The following is a 22,203-nucleotide window of genomic DNA, read 5'->3' as shown; positions in this document are numbered from 1 at the left end:
AGGCTCCTTATTAAGCAGAAACAAAGGGTTAAAATGTGTTGGTTTCTGTGTTATCCCATTAAAAGTAAAAATGGAAAACATGTATACTTACTTTACTTATCTTTGAACTTACACCAACTAAACTGGAGTCACACACAGGGCGTGTCTCCAAGAAAAATTGATTTTCTAATACAAGAGAGTTTTGAGATGAACTTATGGAATTATATGTACCAATTGCTTCATCCAGAGTGTGGCACAAAGTAGGCATTCCAGAATTTAAAAAATCTTAAACCTTTGGTGAAGGTCTCTCTGACTGCTGGTGGGAGAAAGGACTCCCTGTAGAGCAGCATCACTGAAACCTTTAGATATTGTGGTAGCTCTCAGGAAACTCACTCTACTTCTACAGGGCAAACCTAAGGCTAGTATTACAGAACAACCACACACACACACACACACACACACACACACACACACAGAGATTTTTCACTAGAACATTATTTATGACATTAAAAAGTGGAGCAATGTAATAGCCAGAACCTGGAAACAACCTAGATGCCCTTCAATGGAAGAATGGATGAAGAAAGTATGGAATATATACATATTAAGAGTACTACTCAGCAGTAAAAAACAATGACTTCTTGAATTTTGCATGCAAATGGACAGAAATAGAAAACACTATCCTGAGTGAGGTAAGTTAGACCCAAAAAGAGGAGCATGGGATGTACTCACTCCTATTTGGTTTCTAGCCATAAATAAAGGACATTGAGCCTATAATTTGTGATCCTAGAGAAGCTAAATAAGAAGGTGAACCCAAAGAAAAACATATAGTCATCCTCTTGGATATTAACCTTCATCAGGCGATGAAAGGAGACAGAGACAGAGTCCCACATTGGAGCAACGGACTACAACCCCAAGGTCCAAATCAGGAGCAGAAGGAGAGAGAACACGAGCAAGGAACTCAGGACCGCGAGGGGTGCACCCACACACTGAGACAATGGGGATGTTCTATCGGGCACTCACCAAGGCCAGCTGGCCTGGGTCTGAAAAAGCATGGGATAAAACCCGGACTCACTGAACATAGCGGACAATGAGGACTGCTGAGAAGTCAAGAACAATGGCAATGGGTTTTGATCCTACTGCATGTATGGGCTTTGAGGGAGCCTAGGCTGTTTGGATGTTCACCTTACTAGACTGGAAGAAGGTGGGAGGTCTTTGGACTCCCCACAGGGCAGGGAACCCTGATTGCTCTTCGGGCTGATGAGAGAGGGGGAGTTGATTGGGGAAGGGGGAGAGATATGGGAGGCGGTGGCGGGGAAGAGACAGAAATCTTTAATAAACAAACAAACAAACAAACAAACAAATAAATAAATAATAAAAAAAAAGTGGAGCAATGAGCTGGGTGGTGATAGCGCACACCTTTAATCCCAGCACTCGGGAGGCAGAAGCAGGCGGATCTCTTTGAGTTCGAAGCCAGCCTACAAGAGCTAGTTCCAGGACATGCACCAAAGCTACAGAGAAACCTTGTCTTGAAAAAACAAAAACAAAAAAAGAAAAAAAAAGAAAAGTGGAGCAATGAAGCCAGTCATCGTGGCGTATGCCTTTAATTCCAGCACACCTGGGAGACAGACAGGCAAATCTTGGTGAGTTTCAGGCTAGCCAGGGCTACAGTGAGACTGTCTCAAAAAACTAGCCAAACAAACAACCCCCCACACACACACAGATGCTTACATATATATTTTAACAAATGATATTTTTAAAGATTTTTTTCCTAATTTAAAAATGGGCAAAATTATTATTTTTTTTATAAAGATGTGTGGTGGTAAAGCTAAAGCAGTCAAAAAACTTAACAACAACATAAATTAATACCCAAGTCTCTGCTTTCATTATGTGTGTGTGTGCATATACTTAGAAGAACTGCAAGATTTTATACTAATTCTATTTTTAATTTTTAAATTTTAAGTGTGATACTATTTCCACAGCAGACATAAAAAGTTTTTAATAATAATAATAATAATAGCAAACACTTTCATATCGTCAAGTGAAAGGAGGAAGCTGTAACTTTTATACTTAACAAAATCTTAGCTATGGAACAAAAATAGGAAAAAAGTTGAAGTAACCGCATAAAACTGTTAACCAATAACAGTGGTTTCCACTGGACTGTGGTAAGAGCAACTTTATTTTTTATATTATTTTTGAAATTTGTGCTAGACTATTTTTCCTTGATATGCACTGACAGCTGAGGAAAACCATGAGAAGTTTAGTAGAAAATGCATTTCCTCTTGACTGTTATATCACCCAGTGTCTAACAGTTTGCACAGCCTACCAAGTTTTCCTTATGTTTTTTTGATTTAGTTTTGTTATGCTTCTTGAAAAAGTTTCACTGTGTAGCTCAGACTGGCCTGAAATTTTCAACAACTCGCTTGTCTCAGACCCCACCTAGGATTAACAGATGTGTACCAGCACACATGGCTGATTTCATCGTTTTGTAAAAGGAACACCCAATACACATTTATTCTTTTATGACTGAAGCAAACACAAGATAACAAACCACTTCTGAAAAATTTTAAACCCAATATAATTGTAATCCCAAATTACAACCAAAGTAAATAAGCCTTTTCCTCTTAGTCCTGCTTGAAAGAGCTTTTCAAAGCCCTTCCTGTTTGGGCGGGCCCATGAGTCGGCTAGCACAGCAGACCTGGAGCCTGCAGTCAGCAAGGGCGGTCATCAGGGCCACCCTCAGGACTAGACTAGATCCTCTTGAGGAACCCCTAGACCAACTTTCCAGGCCAGAGGCTCACTCTAATTCTCACTTGGTTCCTGACCCGGGTTGGCTGAGTTTTCTACCAGGAATTAGTAACTATCGCCTTCACACTGAGAGAAAGATCACTGTGAACTGGCTGAGGAGGGAAGGCTAAGGGAAAGGGAGGAGGAAAGGATACAAAAGCTTAATGACCTGATTTCCATAAAGGCTCTGACACCCTGGAATGAAAAGCGGCTTGTAAGAGCAAAAGCCTGGTCCTTTATTCAAGTCACATTGCCAGCTGGCCATTTATCACCTAAAACTCCCCCAGCAACTCCGTGGGTACTGCTCAACCAGCTCACAGAAATAAATCCTTCTTAATCTTGCAAAGTCAAAACATGAATATGCAACAAAAGTCTTTATGTGTTTCTCGATTTTAGACTCCAAATTTAAAAATTCAATTGATTGTCCTTAGCTTCAATAAACTGTGTTAGAAACCTTTTGGAACAAAAAGATAAACAGCACATCCCCTAAGATTCTTGTGCTTACTGGACTGAATGAACTCAAGGAGAAAAAGGTGCTGCTGCTGCTGCTGGAAATTAAAGCAACATTTTCTGCCCAGCAACAGTACTTTCCACAGGCTACACTAGAAAGCTCCAGAGAGGCCTCAGTAAGCCCGAGGCACATCTATCTTTCAAGTGTAAATGACCAGGAATAAAGGGGCCTCTACAGCAGCTGGATTTGGAATACTCTGCACTGTACCATCTCCACGGCAAAGGCAGGGAGAAAGGAAGACAGATCTGCTTTGAGGTGACTACCATGACCCAGATGGGTTCATCTGAGCATGCAGTTGACTGGAACAGACAAATACCTCCCATCGCACGAGGCCCTCAGAGATAAGGCAGGCATGGGCCAGGTGAAGGTTTCATTACCTACATGGAGTTCTATGGCCTCAACTCAGGGCCGGTGGGCAGTACTCCATGATGTGGATAACACAGAACAGCTCGTGCAAAGCTCTGGAATGTACTGTGCTTTGGCAGCAGGATTTCCTTCCAAACTCGATTCTAGGCTCTGAACACACCCCGATTAATACTTGTAAAAAAGTATGTTGGGAAATAAGAGGCAGTCTGGTGTTAGGAACCATTCACAGACCACCCACTGAGCGGAAAGTTCACACTTGGATAATAGAGAGTTGACTGTAGTGGAGACAGAAGAGTGGCTTTTCTGTACTCTGGGCAGGGAGGTGGAAACCCAGTGAGCTCATGTGATTCATGGCTTCATTTTCTAGGCTAAGGAAATCAGAAGTCAAACCCAGAGAAGGGGGTGGAAGGGCTGATGACAATGACAAGAGACAGGGACCAAGAGGCATATCTCCTAAGGCATTCGGCTTCTCTAGCTAAAGAGTAGGTGGGCAGAAGTACCACTTTACCAGCTGTCTTCAGGCCCTGAGTGAACTGAAGCCCACTAAGGGCTGACCTGTTCCTCCATCTTTTCTCATGCAGCAAGAAGGAATGGACTCAGAAAGCAGGCAGGAGACAAGTCTCCAATGAGCCTAAGCAAAAGGGGCAGAGCTCCTCCCTTACAGCAGCTTCAGAGCCAAGGCTAGAGACTGGAGAAGTTATGACTAAAAGAGGGTTTCAGAAGAATGATTTCCAGGGAACCTCTACTTCCTGACCCCCAGAAATAATAGTTAGGAAGACCTGACCTGTTTCTTGGGGAAAAGCTAAGGGGCAAATGTGAGCCCCACCCCCAAGTCTCTGTTTTTCCAGGAAGTGTAACTTAGAGAAGCTAAGGGCAACAAGACTGCACAGAAGGTAAATGGTATCAGGCTTAGAGAAACCAACCATTTAGCAGCTTGCCATATTGGTACTTCAGATAGAGAACATCCCCTCAGTATCCCTGCCCACAGTTCTAAGTATCGACTGAACAGTCATCAGATACTTTCTTTCCTTCAGAGCTTTCAGTGTGTCTGCCTGATTTCCTCTGCCTCAGGGAGAATTATCCCATCATTTCACATGGCCACCTTTCTGTCTATGCTGTATCACCTATGCCTGGAATTCTCCCTGACTCAGCCATTTGGCAAAATTCTACCATCTCTGAGTGAGCTTGCTATTAACTCTCACTCAACTCTCTTCTGGGCCATGCCTATACTGCTTACATTTGTATTATAGTTATTGCTATCACATTTAAAATACTGAATGAAAACATGGTTTACTCATCTTTCGAACCTCGTAGAAGCCAGGTCTAGCTCTTTTCTACGTATACACTCTTCTGTGTGGATACACAGGCTGATTGATGGTGGCCTATTGCTCACCATGCTTTGCTTAGGGTGACTGGGACCCTTATAAAGCCCATTGTTTGACTTCGCACACAGAGTGGGGATTCTAACAAAAATGAACAGAAGCACAACATTTACCAAACAAAAAGGGAGTAGGTGTTACATTAGATGACAAAATATCAACTCAAAGCCCGAGGCAGCAAGCTATGGCATGACATATGGTAAGGGAGCACACTGGCCTCTTCTTAACGACCTTTGTCAGAGATCATTCATGCAGAGGCCCTTGCAGGGACACTGTCTTACCAGGATCTGGGGACCTAAATGAAGATTTGAACACTGTGTTAGAATATTCTCTACATATAACAAAATGAAAGGTTCTTTTTATTCTTTTATCTTTTATGTTCTAAGTTTCAGAATAAATACTGGTAGGAATGACAAAAGAAAAAAAAGAAGAGTATCCCTCTGGTTTGCTGAAATATGCTACCCTTCTATCCATCTAACCAAGGCACCTTTCATTTCCTGTCAGTGTCTGCTCAAGTCGCCCAAGGATCTTTAGCCATGAAGCTGCCATGGCTCCTAAGGGTTTATACAATGTAGACCAGTCAATCGTTGGCATCTGTAGTTACAAAATCTACACAGGTACTGGTTGAGAAGAAACTTCAGACTGTTGAAGCCCGACCCCATCACTCAGCAATTTTAGAAAAATTGTCAAGAAAGTATTTTCTTTACCACAGTACAAAGGTCTAAAATATTCTAATAAGTCTGAGGAACCCAAGTGAGTGGCTTAGAACTCCTCACAACTGGAAACAGCAGTCTCAAACACACCGCTAACCGGATGACGCCTCATCACGTGGGGCTTTTACATACCTCGTGGCTAGCCAGAGTTTGGCTTTGGTACAAACAATGACGTCACTTAGTTCCTGCTGAAAATCTGCATTTGTTCTGTGTCTGGAGTCTGTAACGTAGGCTTGTAACAAATGAAAAACCTGAACCGGAAAAGAGAAAAGGCAATACTTTGCTGTGAAAATGTTTTCCACAAATGCTCAGGTCCTCCCTCTTAGATTTCCTCAAAACAGTTCCTTCAAAGGAAACAGACACCTGCAGAATGAGGCTCCAGGCTGCACAGGAAAACAAGCTGAAACTGCAGGGTGGGAGGACACAAGTGGAGAGAAGTCCAGGGCCTGGCCAAACCCATGCTCTGGGTCTTCCCACAGCTCCCCAGATGGGGATCAGTGTGACCCACAATCACTTGCTCAAGAGCGTCTCTCCCTTAGAAAGAACCTACACAGTGAGTTGAGCAGAGACGCGCAGTTATCGTTGTGCCAGCTGTCTCACATGGAATAAACCCCAGGGCTTCGTGTCCCAGGGCTTCGGACACGAAGGGACTAGGAGTCTACGTGCTTTAGACATAAATCTCGGTTCATCAGGCACAGCACAGCACACCTGTGAGGAAGCGGGCAGTGGCGTCTGTAAAAGATCTCTCAGACTTTCCCTCTGCAGTCAGATGTGTGCACACGCTTGACGTCTTCATGGCAGTTATCTACCAGAATGAAAAGCGGACAGGGCAGATCCTGGAGTCTGTCTAGAGTTTATATTTAGGATGGTGGCACTGTATCACCACACAAGCAAACCTGACCATGGCAAATGTATGCGGACTCCTCCTCAGCAATGGCCCACATCGCCTCCGTGAGGAGCACAAACCTCTGGGGCAAAATGAATGAGACAGAGGGTAGATAAGGTTCTCTGACCTGAAAGGATCATGGTAGACAACTCCTTTGATTGGCTCTACCATCTACATAAGAAGATGAGGAGGATGACAGAAACAAATTACCAATAAACGCATTAAGAATTTTAAAATCACCAGGCGTTGGTGGCGCACGCCTTTAATCCCAGCAGTGGGAGGCAGAGACGGGCGGATCTTTGTGAGTTCAAGGCCAGCCTGGTCTATAAGAGCTAGTTCAGGGAATGGCTTCAAAGCTACAGAGAAACCCTGTCTCGAAATACCCCCCCCCCCAAAAAAAAAAGAAAAAAAAAGAATTTAAAAATCTATTTTAGTATTTTTTTTTTCTGTTGAATCCTCTGCCATTAGTGCTGGGATTACAGACACACTAGCTGTCATCTCTGGCTTTATGTGGGCTCCTGGGGTAGTCCGCACGCAAGCATAGCTCGGTCTCCCAGTCTGCGCCTTTATGTGAGCTCTTGGGGTAGTCCACACATAAGCATAGTGCTGTCTCCCAGTCTGAGCCCCAGTCTTCCAAGTGCTGGGATTACAAGCACAAACCACAAGGCCCTTGAGATAAGAGCTCAAGTAGCCCAGGCTGATCTCAAATTCCCTATGTAGCTAAGGCTGGGCTGGAACAGGATCCGATCCTCCTGCCTCTGCCTCCTGATGGAATTACAGGTGTAGGCCACCATGCCCAATGTAGCTTTTCTGGGAAGCAGGAGTATATGAACACTGAGGAACTTTCTCTAACAAAGGACCTGTTCTCTCTGACATACCAGGTCAGATGCTGTTCTCTCACCACAGCCTGCAGGGACCAAACCACCCGGCACAGAGCCTGGAGAACTGGGCTGGCTGGGGCTTCTGTTCCTATGTGGTGACTGCCAGAGGGAAAAATACCTCCCTCGGCCTCAATCCCCACTGTCCCGAAAGAGCTGGCAAAGTCACTGGGCCTTGCTTTCTTTTCTCCACAGCTGCACTAAACCAACCACCAGGGCTTTCGTGTGTCACAGTGCGGTAATTAATCAGCAGACACCAGCAAAACACACGACTGTGGAATTTACTTGTCAAGAGAGCCGTGAGGTTTCAAATGCTTCTCATTTAGAAGCAATCACTTCAGAAATAACCCCCGGTGGATGTTTAAGCTCTGGCCTATATTTGCTCACCTTACTTGGCAAAAACAACACTGTTTTTGAAACGCTTGGTAGCTCTGGCTTATGAATGTCAGCCTACGGGCCCATCAATTCTGTCACCCTGGGCACAAACCAGACAACCACTGTGATCCTAGTTACTCCCCAGGGACAGAGAGTGACCTGTCTACACCTGACAAGTGGATGCAGAGGTGCGTGTGCAGACCAGACAACCACTGTGATCCTAGTTACTCCCCAAGGACAGAGAGTGACCTGACTACACCCGACAAGTGGATGCAGAGGTGCGTGTGCAGACCTGGTAGAAAGAAGTGGAAGAGGCAGCACAGTACAAACTGAGCGAATGTCAGAGCAGGGCAGGGCAGGAGAAGGACAAGGGTGATAAGACGGTGAAGGAGAGGTAAGGCTTACAAGCAAGTGTGAAATAGATTGGTGTTTCGGAGAAATATTAATGAAATATTTGAATACACAACCATCTTCACATGTCATTTGTAACACTGGGCTCAAGAAAAACCAGGCAATAATTAGGTGTGAAGTTCAGATAGAAGGCCAGGAAACTCAGGAAAGAGCCACTGGTCCCTCAGACAAGGCCTCTTCTCTCTCTCCACACTTTGCCTAAGTGCTGGTGGAGAGTATGGCTGACTCCAGGCCTGGGATAACCTGCAAACAGCTGTAACCAAGCACAGAGAAGCTAGAGCTTCAGCCAGAGAGAAGAACCCAGCAGAGAGCTGGGAATGCCTACAACTGCAGAGCCAGCGGGGGCGCAAGTCTGCGACCTCTCAAAGCCAGGGGCAGAAGGGCATCCCCACAGGTCTGAGAGTGAGATAGGGGGCTGGATGAGCTGGACTTGACACCTCATTTACTGAGATGTGGAGTGGGGGACATCTATGTGATGCTTTCTCTAGCTAGCAGCTTTTATACAAAACAGCAATTCTTTTTGAGACGGAAGGGAACTTTGCTCCCTAATGTGGATTTAGAGGTGTCAACGATGAAAGGAAAAAGAGAAGAAAGCGTTGCTGCCAGAAGATAATTATGCCCAATGGCTCGGCTGGCAGAGAGCCTTGCCACATGAACATGGAGAGTTCAGGACCCAAGCTTAAGCGGAAGTAGAGAAGCGACTGTGCACAGTTGTTCCTTGACCTTCACACGAATGCTGTGGTACCTCTGCACCCCAACATCACATATTAAAAACAAACAACAAAACAAAACAGGATAGTTATGCCTCAGTCAGGAAGAGGCAGGCCTAATCTAAGTAGGCAGCAGCATGCCCTGGCTACCACAAGCAGGGGTGGTCCTCGAGGGGCTGTACTGCATGAAGGGCAGGGGGGTCCTGTATTTCTTGCACTGAAAAACTAAGCCTTAATGAGACAGCACATTGAGAACCTGGAAGCAGTCAGGGTCTCCCTCTACCCAGACTCTAAATATAAAGAGATTGGGGGTGGGGTGCAGGCATCTGTAGGAAGTGTGGGGTTCATCTGGGAAGTCCAGAATCTTAGAAGCAGCTGCACAGCACAAATGTAGTGCATTCTGAATAAATGTTGTGGGTCTAAGAAGAGTCATGAGGCAATTCCCTGAAAAAGCCTCCCACAGCATCAGGAAAGTCTGTCTGGTTTCTGCTGCAGAACTAAAACAGTGACCTGGGTGGGACAAGATCAAGATCATCAATGGCTGTTCAGGGAGGTGATGTGAAGACAGGTTTCTTCTTCACAAGTGTGCCTTTCAGGCCAGTTTCCCCCTTTAAAATCAATAGCAGCTGAGCTCCAGGAGCCAACAGGCCCAGCAGTCACAGGGCAGGCTTAGGCAGGCCTTGAAAAAGACCAACTCTAATAGGAAAGAGACACTCCAACACAACCTAAAGGGGGTGAGTGGATTATAACCATCAATGATCCTAAACTCTGATGATCAAATGCTAACTGATTCGTTTTTGCAGCTGGATTCTGCTAAAACAAAATGAAAAAATAAATAAATCCAGTCTTTTCCCCCTGCAGCATATAGACTAGACGAGGACTTCATTCCTGTTCCATTCGGCCGAGCACACCCGCCTGCATCTGCCTTCCTGCCTGTCTTCTTCCTGCACTGCTGTAACCCAGCTAAGTCAGTGACACATTTTTCCAAGCTCCATGTTTACACAGGATTTTATTTCGGCTGGTAAAACATCTGTATTTTTTTTAGGGACTTAAATAAATGATCTATGCTGGGAATGTACAGTATAGGGTGATGTTAGACCCTGCTCCCCCCTTTCTTGACTCACTGGTCAGAACAGGCAAACATTGTTTCAGCCTGTAGCTGGGAATGTGAATATTTATCCTGTCAACTTAATTCATACAAACAGAACTAAAGGCAGGCAGGCAGAAGTATTTTATGGCTTTAAGTCAGACTGAAAAGGGGGCTTAGGAGGGGGATGGCTGAGGAAAGAATCTAAACTTTCTAATTCACAGAAACATGCCTCATCACACAACTGCTGGAAGTGGATATATAACAAACAAAGGCAGTCATGCACATGTGTGTGCATGCATGTGTGAGTGTGTGCACACACTTGCATGCATGTATATGAGCGTGTGCATGCAGGCATGAGTGTGTGCATGCATGCATGTGTTGGGAAGGCCAGGGAGAAAATCCTAGTAACACTTGTCAGTTCCAATCAGTGCAGCCAGGGTTGCAGGATTGGCTCTATGGTTCAGGCACACTGGCTGGAGCCCCAGGTAGACGGCAGCTTCTCAGGAGCACCCTTCTTGTTGCTAGGCTTGTGGGCACATGCACTTATCTACACCACTTGTACACAGAGAGCCCAACAAAGAAGTGGTTCTTGTTGCTAGTCACACAGACCTTGGAGAAGTATGGGCTCTAGACAGCACCTTAATGACACTTGAATTCCTCAGCTGGGTCATTCCTTGGAAGAAGGGCTTGTGCCACCCACACGAATCCCATAATGGTCTCTCTATTTAGAGCGCTGGGCAAGAAGCATTTCAAGCGGCTGCTCCCCCAAACCTCAGCCTGTTTATGAGATGAGAGAACACATCCCTGAAAAGGTCTTGGTAAGCAGTGTTGTTGCTGTGTGGAAGAGGACTAATCAGGTGAACTTACTTCTTACCTGAGCAGCCTGGGAGCGTATCACTGGGAATACACCACATGTGTGGAAGGACCAAAACATATAACCCTCCCAAAAGAGTAGGTGGAAAGCCACTGTGTCCTGCCTCTCTAGAACTCTCCCATCATGCTGGTCAAAAGTACAAAGACCTTGCACCTGAATGATGTCTTTCCTCCAATACTTATTTTGACATACAGCTGTCAGTTTTCCCAAAGGCACGCCCTAAGAGTAATGCTCACAAGTTCAAAACCCTCTTCAAGGACTTACTGGGTCCTGAGAGCTCAACCTCCCTTTTACTTCATGAGCCTATTCTGTCCATAAAAAATGAGCGCCCACTTCTTACAACCTAACAAAGGCTACTTGGTCAAGCCTGGCCCTTCCCAGGTTTCCTTCTACTCTCTCCAACTGGGCTATAGGCATTCTACTCAAACCATAGCGTCAACTTCAAACATTTCTGGGCTTGCATACTGAGCTTGTAACCCCTTCCTAAGACCCTCATTTCTCTTTAGTGCCCAGCAGTCCTGTTCACTGGCATCCTCCAAAGGGAGCAGTGCTGAGGACTGAACACAGGGCAACCCATGCATGCTAGGAAAGCTCTTTGTTACTACCACATGTCTAGCGCTCTGAACCTGGCATCAGTTATCAATCTGGTTTTACCTAGAATAGAGACCCTTGAAGCAAAGAACTGGGTCTCATTCTTCCCCACAGCTCCTCGGGGTCCCAAGCAAATAGGATTTTTGTCTGGAGAAAAAAGACTCACTAAACAGAGGGGCTTATTGATTAGAAACTCTACCATACTCACTTAGGAAGGGAGTAGGAACTGAATTTGAGTTTGTATTTGTTTTGCAAAGTCATAGTGGTACTACAGATTTATAATTCCATTAGGAACCTGGTTCCCAGAAGCAGTGTCAAGGACCCTGAATTAGGTAAGGGGAACGTTTAGACAGTAATATTGAAGCTAGTCAATCTTTATCTGTTCAAACTAAAAACCTTTTAGCTTTTATTGCTGAGAAACTATGTGTAAAAATTTAAACATTACAGATAATTTGGTTGCAAAGCCAGTCTCTTTAAGTCCTCCTCCCCACTTTATGACAAAAATCTTACTCTGTAGTCCAGGCCAGCATGGTACTTACTATGTAGCTCAGGCTGGCTTCAAATTGTAGCAAGCCAGATTATTGGCATGAATCATGATGCCTGGCCAGGAGAACATTTAAATTTTCTGTATAATTGGATCCTTAAAGACTTGAGATCAATAATAAAGCCTGTAATATAGCAAAATGTATCAAAATCCAACCAGAGCAGTGGCTGGAGAGATGACTCAGCAATTAAGAGCACTGCTGCTCTTCCGGAGGACAGAGTTTCAAACCCCAGCACCCATGTGGCAGCTCACTAATTGTAACTCCAGACCCAAGGAATCCTGTGTCCTCTTCTAGTATTCTTGGGGACCAGACATGCATATGGTACACATACATACATGCAGGCAAAACACTCATACATAAAAATAAACAAATAAGCAAATAAATACCTGCCGACCAAATACAACTAGTCAATAATGAATTATTGCTGATAATTCCACCCACTCAAAGATTCTTATATTACTTGTTTATATCTGAAAAATTCTATAATACAGAGCTTAAAATACTTAGGGACGAATAAGAGAAAGCACGTAGGAGGCAAAGGGAGGCAGAACCCTGAGCTAGAGGTCAGCCAGGACTTCACAGTGAGACTTTGTTTCAAAAAAGCTGGCAGGACTAGATTCTTAAACTTCCTTAATTCACACACTATCAGCACCTCAATAATTTTTTCACAGTGCCCTCTAGGCCAAAAGAAATATCTAATGCTTTTAATTCATTAAGTGAGTAGGTCCAAATGACCCGATTAACTCTGTGGCTGTTTGAAAAATAATACACATAGGGTAAGAAGACTTTTGTGTATAACTTCCCACGCCCTGGACTCCTCTTGTTGCTGTTCCATGTTAATTTCTTGTGACACTTAGTTTCTTTCACAACAGCTACCCAATGTCAATTTTACAAAGACATGACAGCATCAAGAGCAGTGTGTCACAAGCTAATGTTCTAACTGTCACTTTGACCTAGTAATTCACATGTCTGACAGATGTCCAGTATCATTGCACTTCTCCCCCAGTTTTAAATCATCCAATGCTTTAGCACACCCCTTTGGGAACTGTAAATGTTAGCAAAGAATATAAACAATGTACAGATGAAATACAAATAGCCGATAAACATATGAGAAAATGTTTAATTTCATTAAGGTTTAAGGAAAGGAATAACAATGTATTTTTCTCTTTTAACAGAAAGCTGTGGGTCTCATTATGGTCTTTTCACACACACGTCCCCTTTGCTCTACTCTTATGCATCCACCTGCCCTCTCACCATGTTCCACCTCCTAGGCCCCAAACAATGCATTTTAAACCAAAGTGATTTGACAAAGTTTTTGCAAAGACAAAACACAATTAATAACTAAGAAAACATGAATTTACCAATGAGTTAGAAATTGACCACGTGACACTTTATAATGGGAACTAGGCAAAGTAACTCCACACCAAGTTTGGCAGTGGCTATTAAACTAGAAAATATGGACTTTTTTTCAGTCTTACAATGTACTATGGAGGACAAGACCTGGTCACTCGTCCTCATCAACTTAATCGCCACTGCTGGACTTATCCTTCAACTTTTTAGTTTTCAGTACCCAGTGGCACTTGAAGAGCAAACAGGTCAAGGAAAGGCACCAAGGGGAGAGGTGGGTAGCAGCATTCTTTTTGTTTTTCGAGACAGGGTTTCTCTGTAGCTTTAGAGCCTGTCCTGGAACTAGCTCTTGTAGACCAGGCTGGCTTCGAACTCACAGAGGTCTGCCTGCCTCTGCTCTAGAGTGCTGGGATTAAAGGCGTGCACCACCTTGCCCGGCTGGGTAGCAGCATTCTTGAGTGCTCCAGTGACATACCCATACTGTTGGCAAGCACAGCTAACAGAGAGCTGCTATGTCAACATAAAACTTTCTGGACTTTAAAGCAGCTGCAACATTTCCCTTGTAAAAAGAGTTTGAATCAGAGAAAACAATTTGGCATTTAGTATCTGGTCTTCGGGCTTACTAGTGACTATTATCCAACCTCCCCAGTTAGGGGCTTGGACAAAGCACCTTAAGACCTCCCTTAAGGCCCTTCAAGCCTGCACCCTAGGTCAGAGCCAGGGCCAGCCTCTGGAGGCTGCTGAAATCCATGTTCTATTGTAACAGACGTCTCTTTCTGAAAACGAAGACGGAATTTCTTTCTTTTTCATGCTGTCAGTGGCAGCTTATTTCAAAGTAAACAAAGGGAGAGGCTGATCTCTAAGTCAAAAAGAGACGACTGTTTATGAAGTGACTGTTTATATTTTCACATGGAGAAAGGAAAAACACGATTGCTCTAAGTCCCTAGGAACGGAGAAGTGGGCAGCTTCCCTTTCACCCTCCCCCAGTTTGTTTGTTCCTTTGACACTCAGCACCTCCAACAGAGGGAACATCTGCGGCATTCATTTTTGGGAATGCTACAATTCTAGCCAATGACTGGAGCCTGTGCAATACGCCAGACAGTGTCTCATGTGGCCGTGGAGCCCTTTTAGTGATTGCTGTGCCTCCTCAACCCCACCAGCCTGTGCACTGTCTAACGCCATGCAAGCAGGCCTCAGTAAGCTCTCTCCAAGTCCTGAGCCCAGGTTCCCTGGAGAACACTTCAAAGAATGGTGATTCCGTGAGATATCACTGAAGGAAAGGACCCATGAAACAGATCCTTCCTTATGAGCCTTTTTTGATCCTGAGTAACCAAATTTGTCTGAGATGACAATGAGCTCTGGGTGATAGGCATGCATGTAAATGGATTTCAATCCACCACTAGGCAGAGTTTGTGATAACGAGACCTTATCCACCTTCCTGTCTTTTCTACTTGCTCATTAAGGCTTAGTCCACCAACTCCCTCTGTGAAGCTATCTAACAATGCCAGGTCATGAACATCTCATCCTTTAGTCCTATATAATTTACTATCTGAACCATCCATTTGGCACCTAAAAATGTTGCCTTGATTACTATTTATCCTTTTATGCAAATCATGTCCAACAGGCTCTTCTTGAAGTGAGAAAGTTGTTGACTTGGTTTTCAAATTCAAGGCAGTTTCTGTGAGATAATCAGCACTCACAAGGTTAACGTAATTGTGTAAGTAGCAGGACTGCTTGCAACACGGTGGTACAAATCTGTAATTCCCGGCAAAAGAACTGTCAACCTGTGGTACATAGCAAGATACTGTCTAAAAACAAACAAAAGCCAAAACAAAAGTAGAACAAAGAATCTGCACATGGGAGAGAAGAGGGTGAGGCCCCAGAACCAGAATATGCTGCGGGATAGGTGGCCAACCAGCCTGTCTTCCTGGCTTGTTGACATGACATTTACATCAGATCCATTTTAAGGAAGTTTGCAATCTCCCCTCTAAATCTTTCAACTTCTGAAACTATTCTCTTGCCATTATCTGTTGAACGAACAGCTCACAGAGCAAAGACTACTGAGAAAGTATCCCCTCCCCAAGCATCAGCTGTTCTGACCTCCCCATCCTGGTATTGCTGGGAGGCTATGAGGATCAACTTGGGAAAGGTTTAAAGTTAGTATGGATTTTTACATAGACGAGCCCTCTCAGACATTATTGGGACAGACTGTAATAGGACAAAAAGACATCTTTTTTTGTTCCCATCAGATTCCTATTGAGAAACTTTTGGCTTTGGATCAGTGGTTCTAAATCTGCCATGAACATCTGGCACTGTCTAAGGCATTTTTGGTTGTCACAACCTAAAAACTACCAGTACCCAGAGGCTCAGGTCAGAAAAGCTGGAAAATGCTTTACAAAACACACTACACCCTTTCATAACAAAGAAGTATCTAGGTCAAAATGGAGGCAGCACTGAAGTAAGATGCTTTGGGGAACTGTCAAATCGCAGGCTCCAGGCAAGGCCGGGCTGGTGACCTAAGAAGACTGTACCGTCTTTGAGTTTCACTTTCCTCACATGTAAATGGATGCTCATGTCATGGGGTAAAATGAGGTCTAGGGTAGTTGCTGTGAAAAGTGCTTGGTAATTACATGTAGTAGGAGCTGGTGGGCTGCGTTCCTGCCACCCAGCTCCTGGCCGCCTGGCTAGCTTATGCCCCAAAATAACAACACACAAACTCTATTCACATAAACACTGCTTGGCCCATTTCTATTAATGTGTGTAGCACCACGAGGTGCGCTTACCAGGAAGATTCTAGCCTACGTCCACCCTGGGTCGGAGCTTCATCGTGTCTGCCTCAGAGAGGAGAGCTATGGCGTCTGAGCTCACTTCCTCTTCCTTCCAGCATTCTGTTCTGTTTACTCCACCCACCTATGTTCTAACCTATCAGGCCAAGCAGTTTCTTTATTAATTAACCAATGAAAGCAACAGATTGATATGACACTCCCACATCAATTACACTTTGACAGCTGGGTCTTCCCAATCAACGAATGGCGTGCAGTTTTAATATTTCTAGGCAATTTATGACTCCTCTTGAAATAGGAATAGAGAGGAACCTGGCCATCTGTGGGCACTGAGTCTGTTGTTATATTTGCCTACACTCCTCAGCAGGTGTTTGGAGTTGGCCACCAGACTTCTTGCCCTTCCCAGGACTGCTCCTTGGCAGTGCTTTCATTATGGACTCTGGTAATTTTCCTAGGTAGTGTGCTTTTCACCAATCATCTTACCATAGCCCCATCAGGTGTATGGCAGAGATACATAATAATGGTCATCTTATCACAGCCCCTGTCAAGTACATGGCAAAGAAACATAAAGATACATAATAATAATAGTCACCTTACCACGGCTACTGTCACGCATAAGGCAAAGATGCATAATAATGACCATCCCCCAGTTACTTTAAGAAGTATATTGTTATAAGTTTGATTTATTTTTGGTCATAGGTAAATTTTCCGTGTTTCTGATTTACAATATACACGCCATACCATGCATACCATGTGTATGCATGCAGGCATTCCTCTAACACTGTCTGATTTCATTCATATGAAGTATTCAAAAGTGGTCAACTTATAGTTACACAAAGAAGAATGTGCATGCCTGGGGCTGAGAGGAAGGAGAAACAGAAGCTGTTTAATGAGTACAAAGTTTCAAGTCTGCAAGTTAGAAATGTCCTAAAAACTGGATGCACAACAGTGCAAATATATTTATACAGCTCACAAGTGCTTAAAATAGCACACTTTATGCGTGCTTTATCACAGTTAAAAAAAAAATAAAGTATTCCTGCCATGCTCACAATAGAGCGCCTGCAGTGTCAACATCCTCAGCGAAACTACAGGAAACCAAAAAGGCCATGATGGTTGAAACAGGATGGACAAGAGGAAGAAGAACAAAGGGTGACACCACCATGAAGCTCTGTTCCACAGAGCCAGGGATGATGGAGGATGAGGAGCCTCCTCTGCCAATGCTCCACATCTCCGACACTGCACGGCTTCTCCCACATCTCAGAACCGAGAGCCTGACTGCTCTCAGCACCCCATGCCTGTCGTCCACTTGCCAGTCAGTCAGTCTCAGTGGTACGACAAAGACAAGCAGAGAACCAGATGTGGTGGGAGAGACAAAGTATGGCTTCACTATCCACCCAGCAAGAACTAACTCCAGAAGACAAGTACTTCTGCTCTGGAAGGAGCTCTCGTTGAGGTCTCTGGCCAACCCCACTTTGTGGAAAAGGAAAAGCAGGGAGAGGAGTTAAGAGGAAGGGAGAAAGGAAGGATGAAAAAAGGAAATAAATAATTGTACAGATGGGGACAAGAAAGGAAAACAAGAGCAAAGAAGAGGACTCTCTCACTCTAAATCACAGGAAAACTGTTTTATGCATTCTATAGAAAATTTTGTGATTTAAAATAACACACACAAAGCAAATAAAAGCCACTACATTCACATCAGCAATGGTCAATACTATAATTCTATATTTAGTATTATTTTTCAAACATGCTTTGAATTCTCTGATTACAAAAGTTCTCATCCACCCAAAGGTTGATGAGAACCCTTGATGGTTTTTCAAAGGACCTAAATTCTGTCCCCAGAACCCATATCAAGCAGCTCACAACTGCCTTGTAAACTCCAGCTCCAAGGGACCTGACACTTTCCATTGGTCTCCACAGACACATGGCATGTACTCACACATATACATAAATGATTTGGGGGGAAGGGGCATTTCAAGAAGGTCTCTCTGTAGTCCTGGCTGTCTTGGAACTTGCTCTGTAGACCAGGCTGGTCTCAAGCTCAGGGTTCCACCTATCTCTGCCTCAAGTGCTATGGTTAAAAGTGTCCACCATCAAGCCCAGCTTAATTTTTTTTTAATGTAAACTACACACTTACTTTACATAATCAAATAACTGGTACTATAAGCTTGCACTAGTCAATCTTAGCAACCCCATTTTGGCTTTAGGGCCCTCATTTTGGCTTCTTTTAATTACTCAGAAAAAGAAAGACAACTAGCACTGGGTGAAGATCATAAAGAATGGCATCCATAGGAGAGTAAGTTTTATGTGATGCTGAGACACTGGGATGTCTAAGTGCATGCTAAGGTGCAGTCTCTTGCTTTCTAAACTCACCACTGTCCAAGCTGTTTTGTTATTACCATGAAGGAGAAAGCCCACAGACCAAATCTTAAGGAAAACTATGATTAAAAAGCAAAAGTTCTCCATTGCACACCCCCACCGCAGACTGTGTACTGACGCTTTCCAGAAAGCGTGTGGGAACTGCTGTGGTCAGCGAGCCATCTGCAAATCAGTTCCTTCTCAATGCTTGCTGGGCCATCTACCTCACTTGTCATGTGTGCTTTCTCTGTGCACAGTTCAAAGTCCTCTGACATTTTTGACCTCCTCCTCCATTTCTCCTGGTTCCACAGCTTCTTCCTTGGGTGATAATGTTTCCTCCATTTACATGTGCTGAAATCTACCTTCCCCATCTCGGCTCAACATCAAGCCCTTTTCTTCTCCAGCCTTTCAACACCCACCCTCTCTCTAGCTCACCTCTAGGGCAGAGGCTCCCTACTCAACTCTAGGTCTTCAGTCCTGGAATGGAAGTAATACCATCAAGATGAGGATGTCATGGGATCAAGAGTTTATGTGCTCCACTGACCTCCTTCATCCTTAGAAGATGTGTCACACACAATTATAGTTATCACTGCTATCTCTGCTCATTTCTACAATTTTCTTCAGGCCCCTTGATCTTGACCATGAAATAGTGTGTTTCTGAACTGCTTCCTGTACCCCTGCTTTGGGCACTCCTGCCAGCTGCCCTTTAGAACTTGAAGTTTTCCCCTGCATCTGCCAAGTGGACACCAGGAGCTATTCAAAAGCTTCCTCCTTACTCCTGGCTCTCTGCCTGCTTTCCACACGAATGATCTGGAGCACCCTCCCTAAGGTGGAGCAGGTTTGGAGTGGAAAATAAGTAATGAAATGAAATCCGGGAAAACTTTTTGTCCAGCAACTGTTGAAATGTGGAACTGCAGGCTTTTCTTGCTGCTCTTTGTGGCCCTTTCATCCCAAAGAGCTACTGCCTATTTATTCACACTAGCGGTCACTCCGGACAAAGACTTGCTCAAGGAATGGACACAAGTACCATCTGTCTAGGACAGTAACTCAGTTTTGTACAGTCCCTTATTTCCCTCTTCACCTCACCTGTTTTCTACACTTGCATGACAAGAATTACTTAGGCTGCTTCCTTAGGAAGTAGATTCTGGGGTCTGACTTGAGTCTGACACAATCAAAATCTCCAGAAGAGAAAATTTGGGAAACACTGACAGCCTATCAAGTCTTTCAGTTTTTGTCAGTGTTCTAACACCATAGAGGTCCAAAATATCTTACCAAATAGTCTCAATACTTAGGCCACAAACATTCCACCTATTCTAAGTCTAGAATTACAATTAATTTTGGCCTGAAACAGTATTATTATTGCAATAACATTATCAATTAATATCAATCAAATAATAAAATAATATTGTAATTAAATTACAATAAATTAGATAATCTAATTTTTCTATTGAGAGTCTGTTGGTTAAACCCAGTCATGCTCCAGGCCCTAGGAATGACTCTATACCGCATTATTATCCTACTCGTGCCATACAAGCAAGCACCATGCATGTCTTTGGAACTCATACCACCTTTACAGACGTGGGGGCTATAGAGGCCGCTCAGCAGTTCAGAGTTGCTCTTTTAGAGGACTCAAGTTTTGTTTTCAGCACCCATTTTGGGCGATTCACAATTGGCTGTATACTTCTGGTTTCACGAACACACACATACACACTCATACAGACACGTATACATAAATAAAAACAAAACTTTAAAAATCCATTAATGAGAGAATTAAATCAAGCACCATCCAATTAAAAGGAAAAAACCTCTAAAATTCCAACATTGTGTGTGTGTTGAAGATCTCATCCAATGTCTCTAGAATGCTAATCATTGACCAATATCCTTAGCCCTTGGCTCAATATCATAAAGTCCCCCTCACAATGAGCTAATGTAAATGAAAACAAAAACTTGGGGCTTCTATCTTGGCCTGAAAGAAGGTGACTGCTACTCAGCAATCTGGTGAGATTTCTAAAAACTTCTACTTGGTTCAACTGTCCAAATTTCCCAGAATCAAGCTCCTGTTTGTCCCTCATAGACTGCTATTTGACCCAGTTCTCTCTCCACTACCATTCTGGGAAGAGTTCAGAGTTAATGAATGGTATCAGACAATTCATTACAAAATCCAAGCAGCGGGTGCGTCTATGCCCTTCTCAGAAATGAATAGAAGTTTTACATTAAGCACTACAAATGTCCAAGGATGCTTATTTAAAAATATACTTATTAAAAATATAAAGTCCATCGTGGATTAAGCTATAAACGAACTAAATGCAATAGGAAAACTTATAGATCCTTTTCTAAGACATAATATACCATCTTTATGTAATATCCAAAAACATAAAATTAAACAAAAAATGGGAAGCAAACTTACTGTAGCATACTGAAAACAAAATTTCAGAGGTGTATCACAACTATGTTTAATGTTACATGTTTTTCAAAAGGATGAAACAATTCTTCATAAAACAAAAGGTTTCAAATGTAAATAATGAATAGTTCTCATGATGAGATTCACCTCTGAAACTCAGTAGATTGCAAAATCAATGCATAGATGAAGTTATTTATTAATTCAACTTCCCATCAACCTTAGCACGCTGTCGGCTGACAATAACAAGTTAATGTTTTCCAGTAATCTTCACTGTGCTATTTAATTGCCAGCACTCAGGCCAAGGTAAATGCAACAGAAACAAAAAAAGCTAACATCACCATCAAAGAACAAGATTAATGAACAATACATTTCTGCTTTGAAGTAAACGCTGAGACTCACGCCCACACCATAGACCTTTATAGCCACTGAGATTTCGATTGTGCCAAACAATCTACACAGTGATTTGAAGGTAGATTCTAAAAAAATATTCCCTTTGTTTTAATTCACCATGTGCTTCATTCCTTGAGGAAAGCTTTAAATAACACCCTCTCTATACAAAGTAGGTCACCCCCAAATCACAGAACACACTGAGCAAAACCCTGACTGCTACTTCTAAATAAAGTTTGACCTACAACTGACCCAATGTAACGTGTACACACAACATGATGAGTCTTTACATATACACTATATTAACAGTTGTATTAACATACTGAGCTCTGTAATGTGACATGGTTCTACCATACCTGTTGGAACCCCAGGCTGAAAGGCAGGAGTGCCGCGACACCATCGGACTTTACCTAGGTCCTGGCTGCTAAGAGCACAGACGACAGTAGTGCTCATGTGTCTGTCAAGGAGTCTACTCTACACTGAGAAAGATCCAGGAAGAAAGTGTTCTTATAAAGCATGAACAAAGAATAAAAACTCGGACTATGTGTCTTCTGAGACCATTGACTGCGCCTTCAAGTTCATTGACTCTTTTGTGAATTCACTCTTGACTATATCAGCTCCTTGACAAACACAGTCAATTAGTATTCTGATTTCTCTCATTCTCAACCCTTTACCAAATTACCTGCCTGTTTGCCAAACCTACAGAGACATTTTGCCACTTAATTGCCAGGGTGTTTGCTATCATTTCCCTTTTCCAGTGTGCTAAGAAATCACTTGCCATTTCCAGACTGTTTATGTGTTAATTTTTCCAGAGGTTTAAATGTCTATCCTCCCACTC

General features: G+C 43.4%; 1 protein-coding gene across 3 annotated transcripts in view; it reads right to left on the bottom strand.

Annotated features, from left to right (window-relative positions):
* Window positions 1-22,203, bottom strand: part of Thada (THADA armadillo repeat containing) — a 301,738-nt gene that overhangs the window by 93,049 nt on the left and 186,486 nt on the right. For all 3 annotated transcript variants that reach the window (XM_050146143.1, XM_050146144.1, XM_050146142.1), the window contains one exon: window positions 5,865-5,983. In XM_050146143.1, the coding sequence (XP_050002100.1) occupies window positions 5,865-5,983 (119 nt within the window). The remainder of the gene's footprint in view (window positions 1-5,864; window positions 5,984-22,203) is intronic.

This window comes from Alexandromys fortis, unplaced genomic scaffold, assembly GCF_014885135.2.
Source record: "Alexandromys fortis isolate MF-2015 unplaced genomic scaffold, M_Fortis_MF-2015_v1.1 scaffold_42, whole genome shotgun sequence".
Lineage (NCBI taxonomy): Eukaryota > Metazoa > Chordata > Mammalia > Rodentia > Cricetidae > Alexandromys > Alexandromys fortis.
This window is presented reverse-complemented; position numbering and strand designations above follow the sequence as displayed.